This window comes from Culex quinquefasciatus, chromosome 3 (assembly GCF_015732765.1).
Source record: "Culex quinquefasciatus strain JHB chromosome 3, VPISU_Cqui_1.0_pri_paternal, whole genome shotgun sequence".
In the NCBI taxonomy this organism is placed as follows: Eukaryota; Metazoa; Arthropoda; class Insecta; order Diptera; family Culicidae; genus Culex; species Culex quinquefasciatus.
The window spans coordinates 106,057,811-106,082,591 of NC_051863.1; the positions used below are offsets into that span (position 1 = coordinate 106,057,811).

At 36.6% G+C, this 24,781-nt stretch overlaps 1 protein-coding gene across 3 annotated transcripts; it reads left to right on the forward strand.

Moving 5' to 3' along the window:
• The first annotated feature begins 243 nt into the window (after nucleotides 1–243).
• Nucleotides 244–23,932, forward strand: LOC6030838 (protein SCAI). Of its 3 annotated transcripts, none has more exons than XM_038263368.1 (12): nucleotides 244–407; nucleotides 8,267–8,374; nucleotides 8,452–8,651; nucleotides 8,722–8,952; nucleotides 9,029–9,151; nucleotides 19,832–19,975; nucleotides 20,144–20,280; nucleotides 20,414–20,602; nucleotides 20,675–20,873; nucleotides 20,937–21,004; nucleotides 21,086–21,286; nucleotides 21,361–23,932. In XM_038263368.1, the coding sequence occupies exons 2-12, from the start codon at nucleotides 8,294–8,296 to the stop codon at nucleotides 21,603–21,605; spliced, it is 1,818 nt and encodes a 605-aa protein (XP_038119296.1). In that variant the 5' UTR covers nucleotides 244–407; nucleotides 8,267–8,293; the 3' UTR covers nucleotides 21,606–23,932. The 3 variants fall into 3 exon arrangements, with proteins under 3 accessions (XP_038119296.1, XP_038119297.1, XP_038119295.1); XM_038263369.1 differs by having other exon boundaries at nucleotides 19,847–19,975; nucleotides 21,361–21,605; XM_038263367.1 differs by lacking the exon at nucleotides 244–407 and adding an exon at nucleotides 450–1,003 and having other exon boundaries at nucleotides 21,361–21,605.
• The last annotated feature ends 849 nt before the right edge of the window (nucleotides 23,933–24,781 follow it).

The window sequence follows — 24,781 nt, forward strand, 5'->3', positions numbered from 1 at the left end:
TTTTTGTAGTTTGATCATATTTAAGCAGGTATACATTTCCCATATGATTGTTTAATTTTGTTTTTATATTTTCCCACAACTAACCCCCTTTTGAAAAGCTACTCAAGAGCAATATCCTTTCCAGGAGGGGTGGTGGGTTGGCTTTTTGGTGGTGTGAGTTAGCACATCCTTTGGGTGTGTATGTTTTTCTTAGGGGTTGAAATGGAAACTGCTGCGACGCCTGGTGGCAGACCCGGGAAACTTTTCGCCATAATGTTTTCGAGTTTTTTCACTCAAATCTAGTAATATAGATTTTGCCTTAAAACATATTAAAAAAACACTATTTAAACTAGTTTAACCGAATTAAAACTACCTTTAAAGCTAGGCGTACGTTCGAGTGGATGCGTTTGCGTAGAAATTAATTCGCTGTAAGTGTGATTTGGTGGTGAAAATTCTCATTTTCATTTCGTGGCTCGCGCAGCGGGTGAAAATTTTCCTCCCAATACGGGGATTGACTGCGACTGCTGCTTCGATTTAGGGGATGAATGATTTTCGCTTGTGGGTCAGCGGGAATTTTCACGTGCTGGTGGTGAATTTTCAGCAGAATATGGATTAACCCTAAAGATTAAACATACTGTCGATGGATTTTTGTGGAAAAAACATGAAAAAGGAAAATGAGTGACGATCAATGTTTGCCATTAAGGAAGAAAATGAATGAAAAATGATCCTTCTTATTTTTCTTATCTGTATTAAGTGTAATCTAAGTAGTCGTGGCGATTGTCATTAATGGGAAAAATATGTGATGGCCTGCTTGGATACGACCACGCTTAAATCAGTGCTAGATTGCAAAAAAAAAAATTGTGAAAAAAATAAACTAAAAAAAAAAGAGATTTCCATATTCAGGAGGAAAACGGACACGGATTTTCGCTGGCAGTTCCCGAGGGCTCCGTACAACCACATCGCGAGGATAGTAACGTAGCGCAAGGGTTTCTTTGTGTGTGAAAACAGGACCTCTTCGCTAGTGGTGGGTTTGTGTGTGTTTTTTATGAAAACATATATCCATATATTTATACAAACACATATCGAGTGCAGATGTGTGGCGTTCATAATGTGCCTTATAGCAGTCGCGACACATGGAAATCAGTTCATAAATAGAAATCAATATTATGGTGGTAAACTCTGTGGAATGAATTCAGTTTCTTTTTTTGTTTCGCAAATAGTTTCAGTGCTGATTGCTGGTCTTGTTAATATTTTTTGTTATTCGTTGTTTTGAACTTTAAAAATTGATTACAATGTGTTACAAGCAAAGCAACTTTATTTTTTATGAAGCAACAAGAGGTCAGATTGGCTCTCAACGTTAACGAGTCAACGTTCAAAATTACTTTTGTTAGTAAAAAGGTCGATTGTTTTTTGCAATTTCATTCTTACACAATTTGATGCATTCTTGATTATTAATTTCTGCATCAAGTACTGAATATTTGTATGCTAAGCATGTTTTGCCGTAATACGCCACTGCAGAATCATGAATATTTAAAACGTGTTTGGTGAAACTGTTTTCGTTGGATTGGACTGTTTGGCTAATTTTTAAAGCAAAATATGCGAAAACAAAATAAACGCAGACGAGGTTATTCTAAAAAGTCGACAGTGACCTATTTATTATCATTTTTGTTATTTGGCAATTTTATAAGGCCGTTGCAAATATTTTTGAAATTTTTGTCACCCCTCCTCCCCCTTCAAAATTGATCAGAAAAATCAGGGACAAAGAAATGTTTCAAAACAATTCTAAATTTCACAGTTGTATACTGCCCATGTTCGCATAAATGTCCCATATCCAAAAACAGCATGCTGAGAAAAAGTTTGTCCCACACATAAGGCTACGTGTTAAGTTTTCGCGAAAAAACTGAATTTCCTCCTGATTTCTGGAACAAAGTACTGGATGTTGTAGGATTTTCTGAAAGAGGTCACGATTTTGAACCAAACTGCATAATTAACTCAAAAGCGATGAAATGCATATGAGTATAATGCATTCAAAATCACTTTTGCATCCAAATAATGAAACCATGGCTAGTAATTTAAATTTTTATTCTTTTGCTTTCCTTACTGAGGTAAGGCTGTAATCCTGCTCTAAATATGAACTTTTCACAAAAAGCTCTTAGACCTTAGACCTTCATGTATACCTATCGACTCAGAATCGAAAACTGAACAAATGTCTGTCTGTCTGTGTGTATGTGTGTTACCAATAATGTCACTGAGTTTTTTCAGCACTGGCTGAACCGTTTTTGCCTTTCTCACCTTACTGAGGAAAGGGTATAAAATCACTCGAAAAATGAACATTTTAATTAGACCTCCTAGACCTATTTTCATTTATACATATCGTCTCAGAATCATCAGCTGAGCAAATGTCTGTGTGCTTGGCTGTATGTAGATATGTGTCCCGAATCAATGTCACTAGAATATCTCGTCACTGGCTGAACCGATTTTGACCGCATTGGCCTCATTCGATTCGTCTTGGTGTCCCATAAGTCCCTATTGAAATTGATAAGATGTAGTAAAGCACATCAAAAGTTATGCGTAAAAAACTGCTGCATATATATTTCACAATTTGCAAAAAAGGGTTGGTTTTTGCATGAAAACCTGCCATATTATATATTTTTAAAAAGGTTCTGAAATGACCATTCTTGTGGATTAAAAAAAATCAAGACCTAACTTACCTTTTTAAAACTACAAGCAGTTTTAAAAATGCTCAGACTTTACATAACCTCAATCTATTACCCCACGGCGGTGTATGTACAATGTTGACTAAAATTCTTTAGGAGGTCTAATTTTTTTTACTCATTACTTATTTTTATTAGGACCTCTTACCCAGTCAACTCAATCGGAATTCTGAAACGAAATTCAATTCGAATCGTTTACGTATTCCATTTCAAACGCAACAACCGGTACGTACACGCAATCGACTCTATAAATGTGAGGAAGGCACCAACCACCTAAAGGTGGATTAAGTAACGTTTTTATCAAACGAATCGTCAGTTATCGCTCGGACGTTGATACGACAACACACGTTTCTACGAGCACTCTTCAACACAATAGTCTTTTGTGTTCGGCACACGCCGTGTGTCCTTAACCTCAACTAAAGGAATTTACTGAAAAGTAAAGATGGACAAAACCCGTAAGAATACGCTGAAAATGGTTTTCGGAAACGCAGCGAAAGTTCCAGCCCACGTGGATGTGCTACGGTTCACAGCGAACGTTTTGAAGATTCCGGCCACGGATGTACACTCGATCTACCGCGACGAGAATGATCGCTGTTTTTACGTTAAGTTCTTGGATGAGCCGACCTTCGTGGAATTTACCGGAAGAATAGAGGAGCAGTACCGTTTCGTGCATAGCGATGGCCAAGTGGCCGTGGTGAAACTGGAAGTGGCCAGCCGGCTGTTCAGGTACGTGAGGATTTTTAACTTGCCGCCAGAAATCGAAGAGAAAGACATTTCGGCCGTTCTGTCCCAATTTGGAACCATTCGGCAACATGTCCGGGAACGCTACCCAACGGAATACGGCTACACGGTATACAGTGGTGTGCGTGGCGTCCACATGGAGATCGCCAAGGAGATACCGCCTAACCTCTACATCGGTCACTTCAAAGCACGCTTGTACTATGAAGGTTTGAAGAATAGATGTTTCTATTGCAAACTGGAAGGACACATCAAGGTCAACTGCCCGAAGATAGCGAGCTTGAAGTCTTCGGCACCAGCCGGATCGTTCAGTGCCATCGTCGCAGGGGCGATCGCAGCCAACGCAACTGATCTCACACTACCAACCGACATGACCACGCTGACACCACAAAACAAGCCACCAATACAACCGCGCGATCCCGATCGCGGAATTTCGCCGACGCCGGAAGAAGCAGGCGACGGCAGCGAGATGGACGACGACGATGAAGATGAGCGAGAGGAGGAATCCGGCGCTGACGAATCGCCCGATCTCGGCGGCGACAAGCATCGTAAGCCCCGAAGTAGTTCACGCAACGTACTCGAGCAGTTGGAGAACCGTTCTCGCTCTCGCAGCCTGATCCGGCCTGAAGGTACTGGGGAAAACGGGGGGAAGAATGGGAAAGAGGGGAAGGGGGAAAGGGGGAAAGGGGGGGAAGGGAAGGGGTCGACCACGCAAGTAGATTAAGTGATGATGGAGAAGGAGGATAGTTCGTGCGAAAAAGGAGGAGAATGGTAGTTGGTATGATCTGCAACTGTGTAAGAGAAGACGAATGTATGTGTGTGTGTGTGTGGGTAAAAAAACGCAAAAAAAAACAAAGAGGAGGTAAAGATGTTCAAAATATTGTGCGTACAATCCAGTTCCGATGATTAGCTTTCAATTTTATCAAACTTTTTCGAATTTCAATAGCCACTTATGCCACTAGTTCGTAATATTGCTACCGCTAATCTAAATGCTATCAATTCCGATGTGAAGAAATCACTACTTAAAGATTTTATATGGAACAACGACTTAGACATTATTTTTATTCAAGAACTATCATTTGAAAATTTTGCATTCCTGAATTCGCATACAGCAATTGTAAATATTAGCGCTAATAATAAGGGAACTGGAATTCTTTTACGAAATAACTTACAATATTCTGATATAATTTTAAATGAAAACGGAAGAATATCATCCGTTTGCGTTGACTCTATTAACTTTATAAATATTTATGCACATAGTGGAAGCAACCAGAAAAAGGAAAGAGACACGTTATTTAATGAAGACATTTTGATTCATCTTGCGCATGGCAAGGAAAATGTCATAGTTGGTGATTTTAATTGTATACTTTTGGCTGAAGACATGAATGGAGCTGTTAAGAATTATTGCAAAGGACTGCAAAATTTAATCTCTGGACTAGAATTGAAAGACGTTGAACAAACCATATTGAAATCACGAGTTAACTTTACATTTTTTAGAGGTACATCCAAATCACGCTTAGACAGATTTTATGCATCGAATGAATTTATTAATCAAATATCTTGTATTAAAACGTTACCATTAAGTTTTTCTGATCACCATGGTGTACTTGTTAAACTCAATTTAAAAGACAATGCTCCTAATATTTTTATAGGTCGTGGTTTCTGGAAACTAAATTCCTTTTTTCTCAATGACAATGATATTTTGACGCAATTCACGGCAATGTACAATGGACTAAGAAATCGGAATTCTTTTATAAACTTATGCTATTGGTGGAATGAAGTAATGAAAACAAAATCAAAAAGTTTCTTCAAAAAAATTAGCTTTGAAAGTAATCAACAAACAATTCGAGAGAAAAGCTTTTACTATCGTTGTCTCAATGAACTTTTTGAAAAACAAAAAGAAGGAGAGAATGTTTGTTCTGAAATGAAAATTGTTAAATCAAAATTAATGGAAATAGAGCAAAATAAATTACAATTTTATCGCTATACTTTTCAAACTAGTAATTTAATTGAAAATGAGAAACTAAGTATTTATCAAATAACATCTAGAATAAAAAATTCAACGCCATCAAAGCTTATCAGTCTACGTATAAATAACAAAGTTACTTCAAAAACATCAGAACTAAAATCAATGATCTTTGACCATTTTAAGAACATTTTTTGTAAACGAGCTGAAAGTGGATCAGATAATGATGATATTTTGGAGCATATCACAAAGACGCTGAACGATGCCGAACGGGATGCCCTTTCCAAACCAATAGAATTACAAGAACTTAAAGATGCTATTTTCAATGCTTCTAATAATTCTTCACCAGGACCCGATGGATTAAACTATGATTTTTATAAGACTTTCTTTGATGTTTTAAATACAGACCTGTTGAACTTATTTAATGGTTATCTTGTAAATAACGAATACCCACCAGGACATTTCTCAGCCGGAATAATTTCACTCATCCCTAAAAAGGTGATCCTCATGACCTTAACAATAGGAGACCCATAAGCATGCTTAATACTGACTATAAAATCTTTACTAAAATTCTTTGGAATAGATTACAACCCATGATGAAGAAATTGATTGGCCCTGGACAGTCAGCTTGTATCTCAGAGACATCCTGTGTTAACGTTCTTAGAACATTGCGAAATATATTGATCAAATCAAAACAGACCAAACATTTTAAAAATCTTTTACTTAGTATCGATCTGGAAAAAGCTTTTGACAGCGTGGATCATGAAGTTCTGTGGAAAATATTGAAAAAGTTTGGACTTCCTGATAGTTTTATTCGCTGCATTAGTCGTCTCTACCAAAATGCAACGTCTAAAGTTTTATTCAACGGTTTTTTTTACAGATTCTTTCAAAATTGAATGCTCAGTTCGGCAAGGATGCCCATTGAGTATGGCTCTTTTCTGTTTATACATTGAACCTTTGATTCGTATGCTTTTTTGAGTCGGTTAAAGGTTGTTTGATAGGCGATTGCTTTGTAAGAGTAATAGCTTACGCAGATGACATTAGCTTACTCATTAGAAACGATCATGAGTTTGATAAGGCCCTAGAACTGATTAACTACTTTAGCATTTATGCTAAAATCAAAATCAACACCGTTAAATCTCAGTTTCTGAGATTTAACAACTGTAGTTCAGGGCCACACCAGATAAAAGAAGTTGATAATTTGAAAATTCTAGGCATAATATTCCATCGTAATTTTGACACAACAATTTCAGAAAATTATAAAGACCTAATCAACAAACTTAAACATACAATTTCACTACATCATCGTCGTAAATTAAACCTTTTTCAAAAAGCATTTATTTTAAATACATACGTCCTTTCTAAACTATGGTACATCGCTCAAATTTTTCCTCCAAATAACAAACATATAGCTGAGATAAGAAGAATATGTTTTAAGTTTCTTTGGCAAGGTTACTTTTATAGCGTTGCAAAGAATGAATTGTACCTTCCGATTTATAAAGGAGGTCTTGCATTGGAAGACGTAGAAGCAAAATGTAAAAGTTTATTTATTAAAAATATCTTATTTTTCAAAACGAATTCTGGTTCCTCGGTTGATGAGTTTATGATTGCGCAAAGTAACAACCGTGCTGTAACGAGAAATGCGCGAGAATGGATTAATCTTGCTATTGAATTAAAACCTCGAACAGTGCTGAACACGAGTAAATTATTTTATAATTATTTTATTGATCAAATGAATATCAAGCCACGTATGCAAACAGAAATGCAAAATCTTCAATGGGACTTAATTTTTGAAAATCTTGATAAAAAATTTATATCATCTGATACAAAAACATACCTTTTCTCACTTTTAAATGAACTTATTCCAACCAGAAGTAAAATGTTTCGTCATGGAATAGCTGGAATAGATTCTCCAAACTGTATATTATGTGGTAATCTTGACACAATAACTCATCGAATTAAATCATGCGATAAATCTACTGTGATTTGGAACTGGATAAAAAACCTTGTAATCGTTCGGATTAGAATAAACACCAGGGATCCTGAAGAATTGATAGCATTACAGTTTAATTCAAAAAGCTACAAAAAGAATGCGGGTCTGTGGCTGGTCTGTGAAGCAATTAGATTTAACCTAATGAATTACGGATTAGATGGCATGGGCTGCCTAGAGAAATTCAAAAAAGAAATACGCGACGCTCGATGGAATAACAAAGCAGTTTTTGCAAAGTACTTTAAAAACGTTTTGAACATCTTTTAAAATTTGAACAAACCCCACACATAAAGAAATTAAAGATCATCCAATGATTGTACATCTAGACGATTATAAACATCGAAAAAGCACAGGATCTCGAAACTAGAAGAAAAAACAAATTGTAAACTACCGGAACTATGTTAAATAAAACCTCTTTAAATCGGAAAAAAAAATCGCAATTGACCTGGTTAAGGGTCGCATACATCGCTATTGAATTGTTTGAAGTTTCGATAAGAATCGTAGCACATAACAGACGCCTTTTTGTTAAATCGGTATCGGACAAAGATAAACAACTCAGAAAATGTTTTCTGAAAATAGTTTTTTTGCCTTTTAAAATTTTGAGAACATTTTTGAAACAAGCTTTGCTGAATATTCAATGATATAATTATCAAAATATGGTCTTATACCTCGTCATTCTTACCAGTGTAAGAGCATAGATTGTCAATTGTTATGAGAAAGACAGAAATAGTTCCTAAAATACATATCATACCAACATTGTGTACAAGTTATTCAAGACCATGTCTCATTTTACTCTGAATCGCTCGGCGTGAATTACTCTGAGTAGATTATGTTTATCAAATTTTGCACCCATTAATTTATTGTGTTTTATGCCCGCAGATAGCTTTCCAATGAACATCTGACGGCATGGTTAAGATGGCCTCAACAGAAGAGCAGGATAGGAAAATAGTACTGGAGTTCTGCCACCTGTTGGAGAAGTCTAAGCAGGTAATTTGAGCTTGCTCATGTCATTTGTTTGAAAGCTTTCTTTTGAAATAATGATCACCTTTAACCGTTATCTAAAGCTGTTCAACGGGCTGCGCGACCTTCCCCAGTACGGACACCGGCAGTGGCAGGCTTACTTTGGGCGCACCTTCGACGTGTACACGAAGCTGTGGAAGTTTCAGCAGCAGCATAGACTAGTCCTAGACTCAAAGTATGGTTTGAAAAGATGGCAAATCGGAGAAATAGCTAGTAAAATTGGTCAGCTCTATTATCATTACTAGTAAGTACTGGGGGATGAGAGGGGGTTATTTGCAGGAACAACTAAGTCACTTTCATTTATTTAATTGCAGTCTTAGAACGAGTGAAACTAATTATCTGAATGAGGCATATTCGTTCTACGCGGCGATCAGAGGCCGTGCGTACTACTCCAGGGCAATCAAGGAGGATCGACCGGATCTGATGGTGAAGAAACTGCGTTACTATGCCAGATTTATTGTTGTTTGTTTACTGTTGAAAAAGATGAAGCTAGTGAGAGAATTAGTTATCGAATTGGAGCGACAAATACAGGAATACACGTCAACGTAAGCCACGTGGTTTTCATGCGCTTAAAGTCCCCCGTTGCCTCACAAAACTGCATTTTTGCTCTCTCTCTTTTAGTTACGAACCCGAGGATCAACTCGAGTGGTCGCTCGTACTGGACGAGATCAAGGGATTCATCAAGGCGGAGGCCGCCGTTGCCGTGCTCCACGCGGACACGAATCCGATCGTACTGTCGCACAGGTTAGTTGTTTGCCAGTGAGCAGTTTGTAGTATAGATTAGGCCCGTGCTTCCGATTATTATTGTTCTCTGTTTCTTTTAGTTTCTTTGTGTTGATTTTTTTTCTGATTTAGTATGAAAATATGAAATCACTGGAAGACATATATCATTAAAAATTATTAAATTGTGAAACCATGTTAAATGTATGGTCCTAATTCTAAGCAATGAATAATTTATGTGGAACATCATATTAACATATAACTTCCTGAAAAACTTTTCTACCAAATTCTTATTGCTGCAGAAGTTTGACCTAAGAAGTACTTTTTAGGAGGTTTTATGTAAATGACAAAGACTGATCATTGTAAAAATATATATTTTTTTTTTAAATTGAAATTTTAGTTCATGCAACGAGTCGCACAAAGTAAATTTGTTTCTGCACGGCGCGTTTTGCTACAGAGAAACCTCTTTTTACGCGGTGGCGTTACGCTTTTTATTTCGTCGATTTCTCTAAAACCATACAATATTTTTGCAAGCTTCAATAAGCGTTTTGTAGATCGGAACAAAACCTTCAAATTGTTTTTAAAAGATTGCGTCGTTCCAGAGAAATCGACAAATTAGTAAAACGTAACGCACCGCATAAAAAGAGGTTTCACTGTATTTCGAAAACACACTTTGAATAGAATTCGAATTCAAAGGTCCATGTGTTTAAAAAATCCACCGTTCAATTCAGAGCATTGAAAATTATTATTTTTAGATACGAGTGCTGAAAAATTCAACTTTTCAGCTCCCATTTCAGTGTTGAAAAGTAAAACTTCTCAGGCTTTGTATCGAAAAGTAGAAAAAGTAGACCATTTCGTCGTTTTTTGCCACTTAGGCTCATCTAGCGTATCTCGTGTTTGATGCCATCCAAAAATGACATAGTTTTTTTTCAAAAGGATTTTGATCTTCATTCCCCTCCATTTTTCCATACTAAAGTCAGAAAAGAAACGGATCGTCACACATCCTCAGATTTTCTCCTTTCCCTTAAATGCTACGTCATTTGTGGATGACTCAATTTAAGAAATGAACTTGTGATATTTTCTGGAGTTATAATTGGACTATTTACAGTCCTGTGTCAAAATTTATGAAAAAAATCTTTATGAAAGCGAAAAAAATGTTTGAGGATTTCTGATTATCACTGGAATTAGCTCTTACGGTTCGAAGTACCTATTTGTATGTAATGCAATTTTTTATAATTGTTGACTTTGGATATGACAGTCATTTAAATGAAAAATGGCGATGGTTTAATAAGATTAAGAATATATCTTCCGGTGATTTATATTTATTTGAAAACTTTTTGTATCTGAACAATTTGCAAACTTTTTTCAAAAGATGTTTTTTTTGCACAACACAAGTTGCAGTTTTGATTCGGGATGCATCCCTGTTTGAAAATCTTAAATGACAATTAACTTCGACTCAAATGTGTTTACTTGTATAGTTGAATTAAAAACCGGCTTAAAAAAATTTACGTTCTAAGCTTGCAAATTGTCGGATAATAATACCAACGTTATGTTCACAATCAAACCCATATTGGCTTAATCAAAATTTCTTTACGAAGCAGCTTGTAATTTCACAATTTGTATCAAGTAGTTAACTCAAAATTTGTTGGACTTCCCAGAGATAAAAGAAACATTCGGCTTTGTTCAAGGTATTGTGAATTGGCAGCTTCGATTGATTTGGAACAAAATTCAACCCTCCACCACACTCCACACTTTATAAGAATAATTGCTTTACTTTTGTAGTATCTACACATACCAACTTCTGTGCTGCGTTGTAAATACTCTGTATTTTTTGTTCGTTTGTTTGTGTTAGTTAGCTGATTTGGTTTTGCTTATGATTTTTATATTCTATCAAAGCAATTTGTCAACATGTATTGTTTTGACATCAAAACTTGATGAATTAAAATTTCGGTTGTTGTTTCTTTGCTTTCGCTAAATCTTTAAACTCACATGTCTTCCAATCTATACTACAGAACACTTCACTTAAAAAAAAACTCTACTTGCATTTGATATCTATCTTTTGTTCCCATTTAGCACCCCAGTTTAGTTAATTTATTCGAAACTATTCGCTCGTGTGTTTATTTTGTTTCGATCCAATTTACCAATTGGCAATCCCAGATTTTGATTGTAGTTTGTACAGATTTTAATTTTCTGCCGTATGTGTACTCCCAAAGCAAATTAGTTATAAGGATTTTAGTTTTAAGAACTGTACAAGCAAGGACAACGACTGCTGAAACTGTGCACTGTAAGTGCGGCAATCCGAGTTTTTGTTTGTGCAACTTTAGATGCATAAGGTATTATAATTTAAGATTAAGACGTGGAAAATTGGCCCGTTCATTCATTTTCTCATTAGTCTCATTAGCCATTGACTGTCATTAGAATCGTTACACTAACACATTCGCGCTTAAATCCTATCACAACACTTTAAATAAATTTTAAATTCACTTTTCATTCATATTAGGGGAACTATACCCTTTCTCAGCCTATTTCTATTATCGGCCTATCATCACTTTGATCATGAATTACAGCTTTCATAAAGTGTTTTTGACTGTTCCAAAGTTACAAATAGCTAAAATTAAAGTGAGCAAGCAACTCCCTATTGTTGATACATCTGAAAATGTTGATTTAATAGCGGAAAACGGCAAAAGTGATGAGAATTGGTCGAACGGCTTAGAGTGATTAAAATGGGTATATTTCCCCTATTAAACTTTTTTCGGAATTTCACATAACTGTCCAGCAAAAATAAATTTTCCTTCATTCTCTATTTAATAATAAAACACAAAATAACCATCATTCTCAAAATTCGTTTTTCACCGGTTGGTGAGCGATGAATTAATTGTTTCGTCAATAAGATCAGATATAATATACGCTCTAGCCGTATTCGAACGCCATATCTAACTGGTGATTTTTACAGCTCAGTTATTGGTCAAGAACGAAACTTGAGATCATGTCGGTTACTTGTTTAAACATCGTGAATGTCCCTTGCATCGGTATTGGATTGTGCCAAATTCTTTGACACTGCGGTTAATGTTTACAATAGGATCAATATATTATCTTCTGCATCATGTGTACATATAGTGGCGATTGAACATGATGATATAGGTATGATATAGGTGGATGTGTCATAGAGTGCATGAATAGGTGATTTTTAATGGAAAGATGTATCGGTTGTCAATAACACAGCAAAAAATCCGATGGTAAAATCGCATGCAAAGGCATGCACATCACCTTTGTGAGAAAAAGCATGTAATATTGTAGGAGAAAACGTATACACAAAAAGCATGTTCTGAAGAAAAAAATCAGGTCTGCTCACCCCAAAAATATCATCAATCCGGCGAGAGTCATATTCAGATTACCAAGTCCGCACCCAACCCACTTGGCTATTTCGCCGCTATGAAAATAAATGAATCTTCACAGTTGTAGCTGTAGGTGGTTCCCCATACATCGTATGCAGTTAACGCAGTATACGACGTACGGAAAACCTACTGTTACGTTGGCATTGATCCGATTATTTCATAGCGGCGAGATAGCCGAGTGGGTTGGGGCGCGGACTAGGTAATCTGAATATGGCTCTCGCCGGATTAATGTTGTTTTTGGGGTGAGCAGACCTGATTTTTTTTTCTTCGGTACATGCTTTTTGTGTACACGTTTTCTCATACAATATTACATGCTTTTTCTCACATACATGCGATTTTACACAGATTTTTTTTTGCTGTGAATGATATAAACAATTATCGAAACAAAAGAAAGATTTGTTAAATCCAGCCCGGGAGCATGTTGACAGCTCCCATACAAACTGAGCGTACCCCGTTTTGTGGGCGCAGTGGGCCTAAGATGGCGGCCTTCGATATTATCTAGCCAAACTTTTGAAAATGGCGAATAGTTTAAACAAATACAGTTTTTGCCTTGTTTTGGTTTAAAACGACAAAATAAGCTTTCTGGAATCATTTTCTTTAAAAACTTGTTCCACTTCCGCCACGTTCAAATAAAAGTCTAGAACAGTTAAAGTGAGCGTGCCGCAAAAGCCGTCACGAAAAAAAAGTTTCTTAAACATGTGCACTAATTTAAAAAAATGAAAAACTGCGACTATTTTCAAAAAAGTCACCTAAAAATGGATTTAACATGAAAACGGTGCACTTTATCAAAATTTCACTAAAGTACTTTTTGATTGCAAATTTTACATCGAAAAATGAAGTTGAAAAGTTTTTGCGACCAATATTTCGATTTTTTGAAAAAATCAGTATTGATTCAAAAATTCATAACTCGCTCAATGATTTTTTGCACAACCTGGAAATTTCTGAAAAGTTGGTATTTTATGTCCTCTAAAACATATCAAAAAATAAAAAAAAATAAAAATAGTGTTTTTTTGCAAATCAAGTTTTAGTGATAAAAAGTTAAATAAAAAAAATCACCAAATTTTTTTTACCGTGTACCATTTTTTCACAGTGTTGTCCATATCCATACCTACAACTTTGCCGAAGACACCAAATCGATCAAAAAATTCCTTCAAAAGATACAGATTTTAGAATTTTCACATATCATTTTTGTATGGACAGCTGCCAAATTTGTATGGAAAATTATATGGACAAACTAATGATGAAAAATGGCTTCTTTGGGCATACCGAAGGCACCAAAAAAGTTTCAGCCGGATTAAAAAATACAAAAATTAAAATTGAAGAAAAAAGACCGATTTCGTAGAGAATTGCTCACATGTTTTATTTGACCCTTTGCCACTTAAGAGGCAGTATTTGTAAATTCTGCTCGGTTTGTTCTAGAGGTCGTATCGAGGTGCTCCGATTTGGATGAAACTTTCAGTGTTTGTTTGTCTATACATGAGATGAACTCATGCCAAATATGAGCCCTCTACGACAAAGGGAAGTGGGGTACAACGGGCTTCGATGTTTGAGGTCCAAAAAACCTTAAAAATCTTAAAATTGCTCTCATTTCCGTAAAACTTCATCAATTCCAACCCTCGTAGATGTATTTCAAAGGTCTTTTGAAGCACTTCAAATGGGCCATAGACATCCATGATAGGCTTACTTCTAACTAACGTGAAATTTTCCGAGGATTCCGAATATGACAAAATTGAGACAAAAAAGTGCCGCTATGGAGGCCTACAGGGCAAAAACTTACGTTGTAAAATGTTTATTGTAGAAAAATCGAAAAACTATAAGAAAAACTGCGATTGGCCATAAAGTTAATACCGTAGGCTTATAGTCCATGAAATTACCTATCTTTTGACCTATGGGAGTATGGGTGTTGGAGGCTGTTGCTAAAAGATATTAAGGTTTTAAAAAAATCAATTTTGAACAGTAATTTGCAAAAGCTATGAGAAAAAGTCAAGCCGATCCTGGATGTCTATGGCCCATTTTGAAGTGCTTCAAAAGTCCTTTCAAATGCATCTGTTGGAATTGATGAAGTTTTACGGAAATGCGAGCAATTTTATGATTTTTAAGGTTTTTAAACCTCAAACTTCGAAGCCCGTTTTACCCCACTTCCCTTTGTCGTAGAGGGCTCATATTTGGCATGAGTTTATCTCATGTATAGACAAACAAACGCTGAAAGTTTCATCCAAATCGGAGCACCTCGATACAACCTGTTACACATTGGTGAAAAACTCGCTCTTAATAGTTAAGGGGTTACATACATGTAAATCGACAAAAATGTCAGAGGTTTGTGTGAGTACACACTTAATTTAATTTAAAATCTGTTTTCAGGGTATTAAAATATACATTTTTATCTATTATCAAAACAAATTTGAAGACATTAGGTTGTATCATTGCCGAGATATAGCTATTTGAAGTGGGAAGTTTCTAAAAACGGGTGCCACGATATCTCAACACTGCCTTGACCAAATCGGCTCAAAATTTCGGTGAAGACTCGTTAAACCAGTCCTGTGTGCATGACGAAGGCCGATTTTCAAAAAACTTATTTTTAAAAAAAGATAAAAATATTTTTCTGTTTTTCATATAAAAAATCGTCAGTTTTTTGATTTTTGTATTTTTTTAAAAAGTAAAATTTCAAAATCGGGCTTCGTCATGCACACGAGATATGTCTTAGTAGTCTTTACCCCAAATTTCAGCCAATTTGGTTGATCCCATCTCGAGATATCGTGAGCAGTGCGTGGCCGAATGGTTACGCTGTCCGCTTTGTAAGCGGATGATTCTGGGTTCGATTCCCATCTGCTGCAACCTTCCATCGGATGAGGAAGTAAAATGTCGGTCCCGGCCTTGGTTGTTGTTAGGCCGTTAAGTCATTCCAGGTGTAGGAGTCGTATCCATGCCATAAGTACAAACGACACACCAAACCAAGCCTACTCCGGTGGAATCGCTGGCGGCGGTTGGACTCGCAATCCAAAGGTCGTCAGTTCAAACACTGGGGTGGAAGGTTCCTTGGAGTAGAAAGAGGTTTCGGTGCTCTCCCCATTCAAGCCTTCGGACTCCTAGGTTCGAGCAGAAACTTGCAATAGAGACCACAAAAGACCCGGGGGTCGTTAATGTGGATGGTTTGATTTTTGATCTCGAGATATCATGGCACCCGTAAATCAACTCGGTGTTTTCGAGAAAAACACTCAGAAAGTTTGACAGTCCGCTTTGCGCACGGCAAAATGTTGAGCCTAAAATCGTCTCTAACTCAGTTTAATCATGGAATATCTTCATGAATGTTTCAGAAGTGATTAAAAATCATCTTGTTAATGGTTTCAATAAATTTTCTGCAATATGAAATTTTGTGATTTTCTACATGTATGTAACCACTTAATTTCCAAAAACATATTTTTTTTAAATTTTATCTTCTAGGTGTCAAAAGTGGCGTTTTTGTTATGATTAAGGCTACCAACTGTACGGATTTTTTCCTTACCATACGGATTTTCGAACCTCTTCGCGGATTTTTAACAGGCCGGAATTTTTGTAGGGAATTTTACGCATAATACGGATTTGTACGGAATTTTCACAACTTTTTAATCATTAAATTGCTTTTTTGATTTGGTCGAAGCTTTTTTTAAACTAGAAATTTTTATTTTTCTGTGAGTTTGATTTAAAAAAGGGGAGAGTTTTCTGGGGTTTCCTCAATTCAAACTTGATTATCAATAATTATAGAGTTTTTGAACTATGTTGATATTTCATATGTTGATAGGACCTTTAAAAATAACTCTAGATTTGTTCTTTCAGAAATTCCTCACTAAATATATTTATCCATGTCCAAAGGCTTTCTAAAACATGTGAAAACATTTGAACATTTGAATTAACAAATCTAGAGTTTTTTTAAAGGTCCTATAAACTGTTGTGTTTTACATGTTTTAAGACCTTTTCAACAAAAAAAATCTGGAAAAATTTTCCTGAAAACACTAAGAACGATAAGCAAACTTGACACTTCGTAAACTTTTAAACGTTTAACAAAAAAAGAAGAACATAATGATTTGATTCAAATCACGGTTTATTTTATGAATACTTTTGTATTTTTTGATTTGGCTCAAACTTTGTGGGGGCCTTCCCTATGACCAAAGAAGCCATTTTGCATCATTAGTTTGTCCATATAAATTTCCATACAAATTTGGCAGCTGTTCATAAAAAAATGGTACGTAAATATTCGAAAATCTGTAACTTTTGAAGGAATTTTTTGATCAATTTGGTGTCTTCGGCAAAGTTGTAGGTATTGTTAAGGACTATTTAGAAAAAAATAGGCACACGGAAAAAAAAATTTCCCGATTTTTTTATTAACTTTTTTTTTCACAAAAACTCAAATTCCCAAAATACGTATTTTTTGATTTTCGAGATTTTTTGATATGTTTTAGGGGACAAAAATCCGCATCTTTTGAGCTATAGAGAAACATGGTCAAAAAATCTGCTGCCGAGCTATGATTTTTTGAAAAACTGGTGATTTTTGGAAAAATCGAAATTTCATACATAAAATTTTTTTGACCTCATTTTTTAATGCAAAATTGAATTTGCAATCGAAAAGTACTTTACAGATTTTTTGATAAAGGGCTCCGTTTTCAAGATATAGCCACCGAAAGTTTGATTTTAGCGAAATATTTGCAGTTTTTCAATTTTTAAAAATAGTGACCATGATTGACCATTTCTAAAAATATTTTTTTTGAAAGTTCAGAAAATTTGCTATAAAATTGTCAAAAAGACATTGAAGATTGGACCTCTGGTTGCTGAGATACAGCGACTTAAAGAAAAAGAAACACGAAAATTGAAGTTTTCTAAGTTTCACCCAAACAGCCCACCATTTTCTAATGACGATATCGCAGCAATTAATGGTCCGATTTTCAATGTTAATACATGAATTATTTGTGAAATTTTCACAAATTAACATTTTAAAAGGGCCAAACTTTGAATATTATGCCCATTAAAAATGCTAGTATTGATTTAATTTTTTCAAAATATTTTTTTCGAAAAGATCGGAAAATTTCACGAATGTTTCATGTATTAACATTGAAAATCGGACCATTATATGCTGAGATATCGTCATTAGAAAATGGTGGGCTGTTTGGGTGAGACTTAGAAAACTTCAATTTTCGTGTTTCTTTTTCTTTAAGCCGCTGTATCTCAACAACCAGAGGTCCAATCTTCAATGTCTCTTAGACAATTTTATAGCAAATTTTTTGAACTTTTCAAAAAAAAATATTTTTAGAAATGGTCACTCATGGTCACTATTTTTAAAAATCGAAAAACTGCAAATATTTCGCTGAAATCAAACTTTCGGTGGCTATATCTTGAAAACGGAGCCCTTTATCAAAAAATCTGTAAAGTACTTTTCGATTGCAAATTCAATTTTGCATTAAAAAAATGAGGTCAAAAAAATGTTATGTATGAAATTTCGATTTTTTCCAAAAATCACCAGTTTTTCAAAAAATCATAGCTCGGCGGCAGACCATGACCATGTTTCTCTATAGCTCAAAAGATGCGGATTTTTGTCCCCTAAAACATATCAAAAAATCTCGAAAATCAAAAAATACGTATTTTGGGAATTTGAGTTTTTGTGAAAAAAAAGTTAATAAAAAAATCGGGAATTTTTTCCGTGTACCTATTTTTTCTAAATAGTCCTTAACAATACCTACAACTTTGCCGAAGACACCAAATTGATCAAAAATTCCTTCAAAAGTTACAGATTTTCGAATATATACGTACCATTTTTGTATGAACAGCTGCCAAATTTGTATGGAAATTTATATGGACAAACTAATGATGCAAAATGGCTTCTTTGGTCATAGGGAAGGCCCCCACAAAGTTTGAGCCAAATAAAAAAATACAAATAAAATCCATTTCCGGTTTTGGTAGAGAATTGCTCACGTGCAAGTCATAAGCACTCTGATAGCATTTTGTGAAATTTGTTAGCTGTAAAAACGACACAGTATTATATTTTTAATTCTCAAATATATTAAATTTAATTTATCTAAATAATTCATTGACAGTTTTTGTTACACCATGGTGTCATATCGGCAAAGTGTGCGGATTTTTGCTCAGCAAGAGTTGGTAGCCTTAGTTATGATTATGATGTTTTTTTTCAAAAAAACATCTCTGATACATGGTTATGGAAAAAATGAAAGGGGTCGTACTGCCCCTCCGTCACAAGATATCAATAAACGAACCTCGGATTCGTGATCAAGGATAAAAGTTACTCCTTAAGACAGAGTTTCACGCAAATCGATGAGCGGTCTGGGCAACTTTTCCGGATATCGTGTGAGTCGGTAGAGAACCCACTTTAAACAGCAAATACGAGTTCTGCGAATCCATATAAGTCAAAAATGAATGGTTTATTGCCCGTAAAATAATAAAAAAAAACATTTTTCAATATTTCATCATCGTCATTTTGGCCGCCATCGATTATCAGAAGCGAAATTTTGCCAAGGCCTTCGGATAGTTAAGGCTGGACTGTACAGATTTTCAAATATTCACGTGCCTATTTTTGGAATATTTTTGGTACAAACCAAAAACTTTTGTCACATTTTCTGGTTTCAATGACGTATATACAGATTATTTGGTTTTAAAAGTACCTCAACCGACTAGTTAGACCATTTATTCGGAAGACATCAAGAGTTTCCAATCAAAAAGTAGCTTATAAAATTATATCCATTTACAAAACTACACATATTCCATGTTTTTTAGAGATTTTACTAGTGATATCAATATGATGCATGACCATATGTCGAATGGCTGTTTTAGATGATCTCCCTTGCTTAGCAGTTTTTCATTTCGTTACAAATATTTATTTCACAAATTTGATCTTTATCAAATTTGTACAAACTGTTGTCTTCAGTTTGAGCTCTTTTCCTGAAATACATTTAAAGCACAGCCGTAACGATTGTTCTATATCCCCAATCAAACCAAAATATTAAAAGAATCGATGAAATTCGGCTTTTTATCGGAGTAAGTCACAGAAGAAAGCTCTTTTTGTTCCGCTCTGTCATAGTATTCACCCGTTCTCTGTCGCACACTGTTCATGCACTCATTATTCTGAACGCAGAACTCATTCACAGCAACTCATGAACATAAACATTAACACCGAGTGTCACACACACAAAAAATAACTCAAACAAATCCAAAAACACACACACACACAGTCATACACTGCCATGCCAGAGTTCATGGATAATTCGAAAGCACGGGCCATTCGTCTTTCACTGTGGGACAGAGTGACTCCACCCGTGTTGACCCAAAGCGGTTCTGGTTCTAGGTTAAGCCCCCTGACGACGCCGCCCTGCGAGAGGACGCCCCACATGACGCTCAGCCTGCAGGAGATACTGATCGTGGGTTCCGCCTGCGAGCAGGCCAAGTTCTCCGAGCTCACGATGGACATGTTCAGGTGAGTGGATGTGGCGATGAGTGTGTGAGTGACGCAGCTGATGAGTGTGCAAGTTCTCTGCTGTATGAGTGACAAATGATTCGTATTTCTCATGCTGACTTGCTACGTTGGCAATACTTTACGGATGGAACTTATACTCAATGTCTTCATATTTCTTTCCTTCTATAGAATGCTGCAAACGCTGGAAAGGGAACCAACCGAGTCGATGCACCCGATGGCAGGACTTCCGCTCGCGCACGGTGGTCCACACGATGCTAGTCCAGCCGCGAGTCGGATGCCCCCGTATGGAGTGCCCGGATCCAAAGGTATCTTTTCGTTTAAGTTTTTCGGCTGAAATGCCAACGTTGTTGGGTTGGTAATGATTAAGGTTTAGAACTCAGGACTCCAGAGGTTAGCCTTAAAGAGAATACCCGCTTTACACATTTTGCAACTCTACAGGTTACGTGGAAAACGGCGACCGCCGAGGAATGCGAGATAACCCCCACAAGTATCTGCTCTACAAACCTTCGCTCAGTCAACTGATGGTGTTTTTGTCGAGTGGCTTCAAGGAACTTCCGCCAGGGGGAGCGTTGCTGCTGTACATGTCTGCCGACGGGTGCTTCTCGACTACGAAGCACCCGCAAGATTGTGAGTAGTCTGAATGTTTGGGTTTCTTGGAAGGGGTCATCAACGGGAGCTGGATGTTTTCTTCTTTCTCAGACGGTTACGAACTGGGAGGACTGGCGACGAGCGTGAAGCGAGATGCTACCGAAGGAGGGCTTGCGGTGCGGGGCAAGTCCAGCGCCGGATACAAGGAACCGCACTGTCTCTACCCGGGTGATCTGTACCCGTACACGCGTAGACCTCTGTTTATAATAATCGATTCGGACAATTCGTTTGTGTTCCAGCACATACCAAGGTATGAGTTCACTTGGTTGAGTTAAGCTTACCGTAACTTAATCTTGTTTCTACTGTTGTTCAGGTACTTTGGTCAGCCCCTGGTGATACTGATGTCGCCACAGGACGTCCCAGCAAACTTTCAGGGCATGAGTAAGTACAACTTCAAAAGGGCAAGCAATCGGGTCGCAAATGATCAGATCTCTCATGGTTTATTCTTTTGTTTTTCGGTAGACATTCAACATCATGGATCCCTGTTCACCCTGTTTCTGCACTCCCCGATGACGGCTTTGTGCTATATTTGCAATGTTGGAGACGTTCCAATCCACCACTGGGAACGGTGTCAGAACTACGTCGATCGGTTCGTAACTGAAGCGTCACGGCTGGTAACCCGATGTAGGATGGACGAGATCGAGCAGGGAATAGGTTACATAGGTAAAATATTTAGGACAACAATAAGACCCGTTTTATTAGGACATTCGTTTGATTTGTTTTGTCTTTCTGTTTAGATTCTTCGTATGTACAGTTTTTCGGGGATGACTTCCTGCGCACCCTAATTCTGCGGTTCGTGTTTTGCGACGTAACCTTGAGGTTGCACCGTGGCTTCCGGGGCCGGCATCAACGGCCTCGATGCGAACCCCCTCTACCCGCGGCAGAACTGCTCGAACACCCGTCCCTAGCGCACATCATCTTACAGCTGGCGTCGGCGTTAGAAGTTAGAGGACACTTTGTAGAGGGACCGGAAGGCGATTGATGGAGGAGGTCATCCGACCAGAACGTCGTCGACGGAACATCCGGGACTCAAACCAGTGATAGTGATGCACTACTGCTATTATTATTATTACTATTATTACAACTACAACAAACCCGGAAACAGCTTGTCGGAAAGCAGCGTCACATTCTCGATGCCTTTCTCTCGTCATCGGAGAACGACCGAACCGATCGCGATGGTGTCGATAATGAAGCGACCGATGGTGGTGGTGATCGTATGAAATGTTGTCTCGAGTTGCAATACTATTACTATTAATCTACACACTACTTCTACTTACGATATAACACTAAGGCAACGCTAGAGCGCTTTCATGATTTGTGCACTCGTAATAGATGAAAACGAAAACAATAGCACGAGCAGAGTGACCGACCGAGAGAGACATGTGGGAGGGAGCAAACAATGCGGTACTGCTGTATCAAAACGGTGGAGGGGAAAGATAAGTTGGCGCGGATGCTCTGTTACCTTTTTCTATTTATTTTATGTACGTTTAAAGCTTTTGACGCTACTTGTTGTTACTTATACACAAACTCACACACACAAACACATACACAAACTATAGTAAGGCAGACTGAAAGAGCGAGATTGAACTGTGGCTACGGTTTTAACATTTTTATACTCTCTTTCTAGGCTGCGTTTCAATCACTTAAAATTATTATCAGTATGATAGATTTCTGCAGTTTATTGGTTAGGTAGCATTTGAAATTATGACATATCTTATTCAACCTGATTTAATTATTACTTTTTTCATTTGCTTTGCTTTTCTGCCAAATGGCTGCCGATCATTTTCTTCCATACGGTCCACTCCTTGTTTGGCAGATTGAGGTGTTGGTCCTATTTCCATCCAATTATCCGATATTCACTTTTAAAACGACTTATTTTGAAAAATGCTAAAAAAAACTGCTTGCTCACTACTCGTAAAGCAATTTACTACTCAGTTAAAAACTTAAATCTTTAATTGAAAGTCAAAGTGCTGATATGCCAACATTCGGTTTCCAGAAGAATAACATGCTGTTGTTGGGAAGCACGATTTTGGGGTCCCCAGTAACATAGCAAAGCAAAGCAATCCACTTTAACGACCACCGTGTCTTTTGGGGGCTCTTTTGCAAGATTCTGCTCATTTCTAGGCGTCCGAAGGTTATGTGTGGTAAGTTACTTAAAACCTTTTTTACGCAAATAGACCGACGTTTTACTCCCCCATCCGATAGAAGGTGTGATCAGGCTAATCTCGTCTCGAAAAACACCACCGGGACCTTCTGGGATCGAACCCAGGCCGACTGGGTGAGATGCAACCCCTGTAACATGTGTCAAAATATTTTTCTCCAAAGTTTGCATGGATGATAAGGGCGATTCGTCGCTCTTGCATACAATCCACAAATTGCATGCAGTATGAATAAGGAGCGAACAGCACAAATGCATCATATTACAATCTTTGGCGAATTTCTCTTAGAGAATCTTTGTGAAAATCTGTTTAATAAAGATTATTCCTCGCTTATTTTCAAAAGGTCCATAGGAGGTTCAGGTCCATGTGCATAGAAATCCCATGGCGCATTGATTGTTTTGAAAAAGTAGGTAATCTAGATTCCATCGCTGATTGCAGTGCAACGTTTCGAGTTACAGCCATCTTCGATTGATTTTCATCCATGGTAATCATTTGATTTATTTGTTTGTACTTTGTTCATGCGACCTTTGGTTTCTAGGTTAGATCTAAAAAGAATATTGAATAAATGATAAAAAATACAGCTTTTACACTTTTTTTTCTCGGGATAAAATAAGATTATTTCTTAGCATGGAACCTAAACAATTATTGATGCTGATATTTCGCTTTAAATCTACATTTCATTTTATATTTTAATATACATGTGTCTCGTGTCTCGAAGCTATAATTTTGGTCACGACCACGTCTGGCATATCTATAAATTTCTTTTTTTTATTATCTTTTTACAAACACCAACGGTTTCAACTACTTTTAGCTGACAAAATCATTTGTTTTGATTATTTTTAAATTAGTGCAACACGCGTAATTGAAAACCGTAAATAAGAGTTAACGTCATAGAACACTTCTTGCTACACAGAGACGCCTAGACCACATACACATACACAGTACTTATAAATAACTCTGCAAAAGATTAAAATGAAAAAAAAAACAATGATCAAGTGCAATAATCCACTACAGCAAAAAAAAAATCCCAGCCGATATTTGGACAATATAAACGTGTGATCACTGCCGCTATTTCGCTTCATTAGAGAATAACAAATAAGGAGAGAAGAAAATAGAACAGAACGTAGCGAGAAAAATAACAAAAAAAAAATCTTTTCAATTGTTAACTTTCGAAAATTGAACTTTTTTGCTAGAGGAAAACGAAGAGCAGCAACAACAACAAATACCAACAACAACCACAACAACAACAAGGCAAAGAGTTAAGTAAACGGACGATTGGGCTATTGAATGGTGAGTTAGAATAAAAAACGGAAGAACAAACATAGAAAATTCATTTAGACGCATTATACACGTTGAAAGAACCGGTTCTCGCGTGAATAAATACTAAAAACCAAAGGAAAGCAAAATATAGATTTTTTAGGAAGTGCTGTAAGGTTATGTGGAAGCAGATATAGATAGGGAATTATATATATTTAAAAAGGTATAATGAATAGCATAATTAAAAGCAGATAACGACAGATTAGAATGTATTTAAATGGAAGTATTTAGAATACAGTTTTCCCTTTGTTTATCACTTTCAGTTGACGACAGATGCAAGCAAAATATGATATCTGAATTTTCTCATTAAAACCAGTAACGTGTAGAAAAGAAAACCTGCTCCAATGAACGTAAACAAAAGTGTGAAAATAAGGATCACCTTTCACTCTAGCCTGGTTAGAATGTCTCACAGGTAAGGCTTTTCTTACGAATTATGTGCTGGACAACAGTGGACGCTAGAAATCGAGGTAAAAGTGAAAGTTTTGATGTTGCATAGATAAAAATTTCTCGTAACAGTAGTGTGAAAAGGTGTAAAAAAGAATCTTACAGCAGAACGATCAATTCATCAACAAAAATCAACCGACAAATCAGTGCTGGTGTAAAGAGTTAAGGTGGTTGTACGTTTTGGGTTGGAACGCAGGCTGTTTTTTTATCGCCCTTATTTGATGGCGCATTTTTATGA

Coding starts and splice junctions, on each gene's coding strand:
- LOC6030838 (XM_038263368.1), top strand. CDS start 8,294: ATGGTTAAGATGGCCTCAACAGAAGAGCAGGATAGGAAAATAGTACTG. Junction 8,375..8,451: donor TGTTGGAGAAGTCTAAGCAG/GTAATTTGAGCT, acceptor CGTTATCTAAAG/CTGTTCAACGGGCTGCGCGA. Junction 20,281..20,413: donor TGGAGTGCCCGGATCCAAAG/GTATCTTTTCGT, acceptor GCAACTCTACAG/GTTACGTGGAAAACGGCGAC.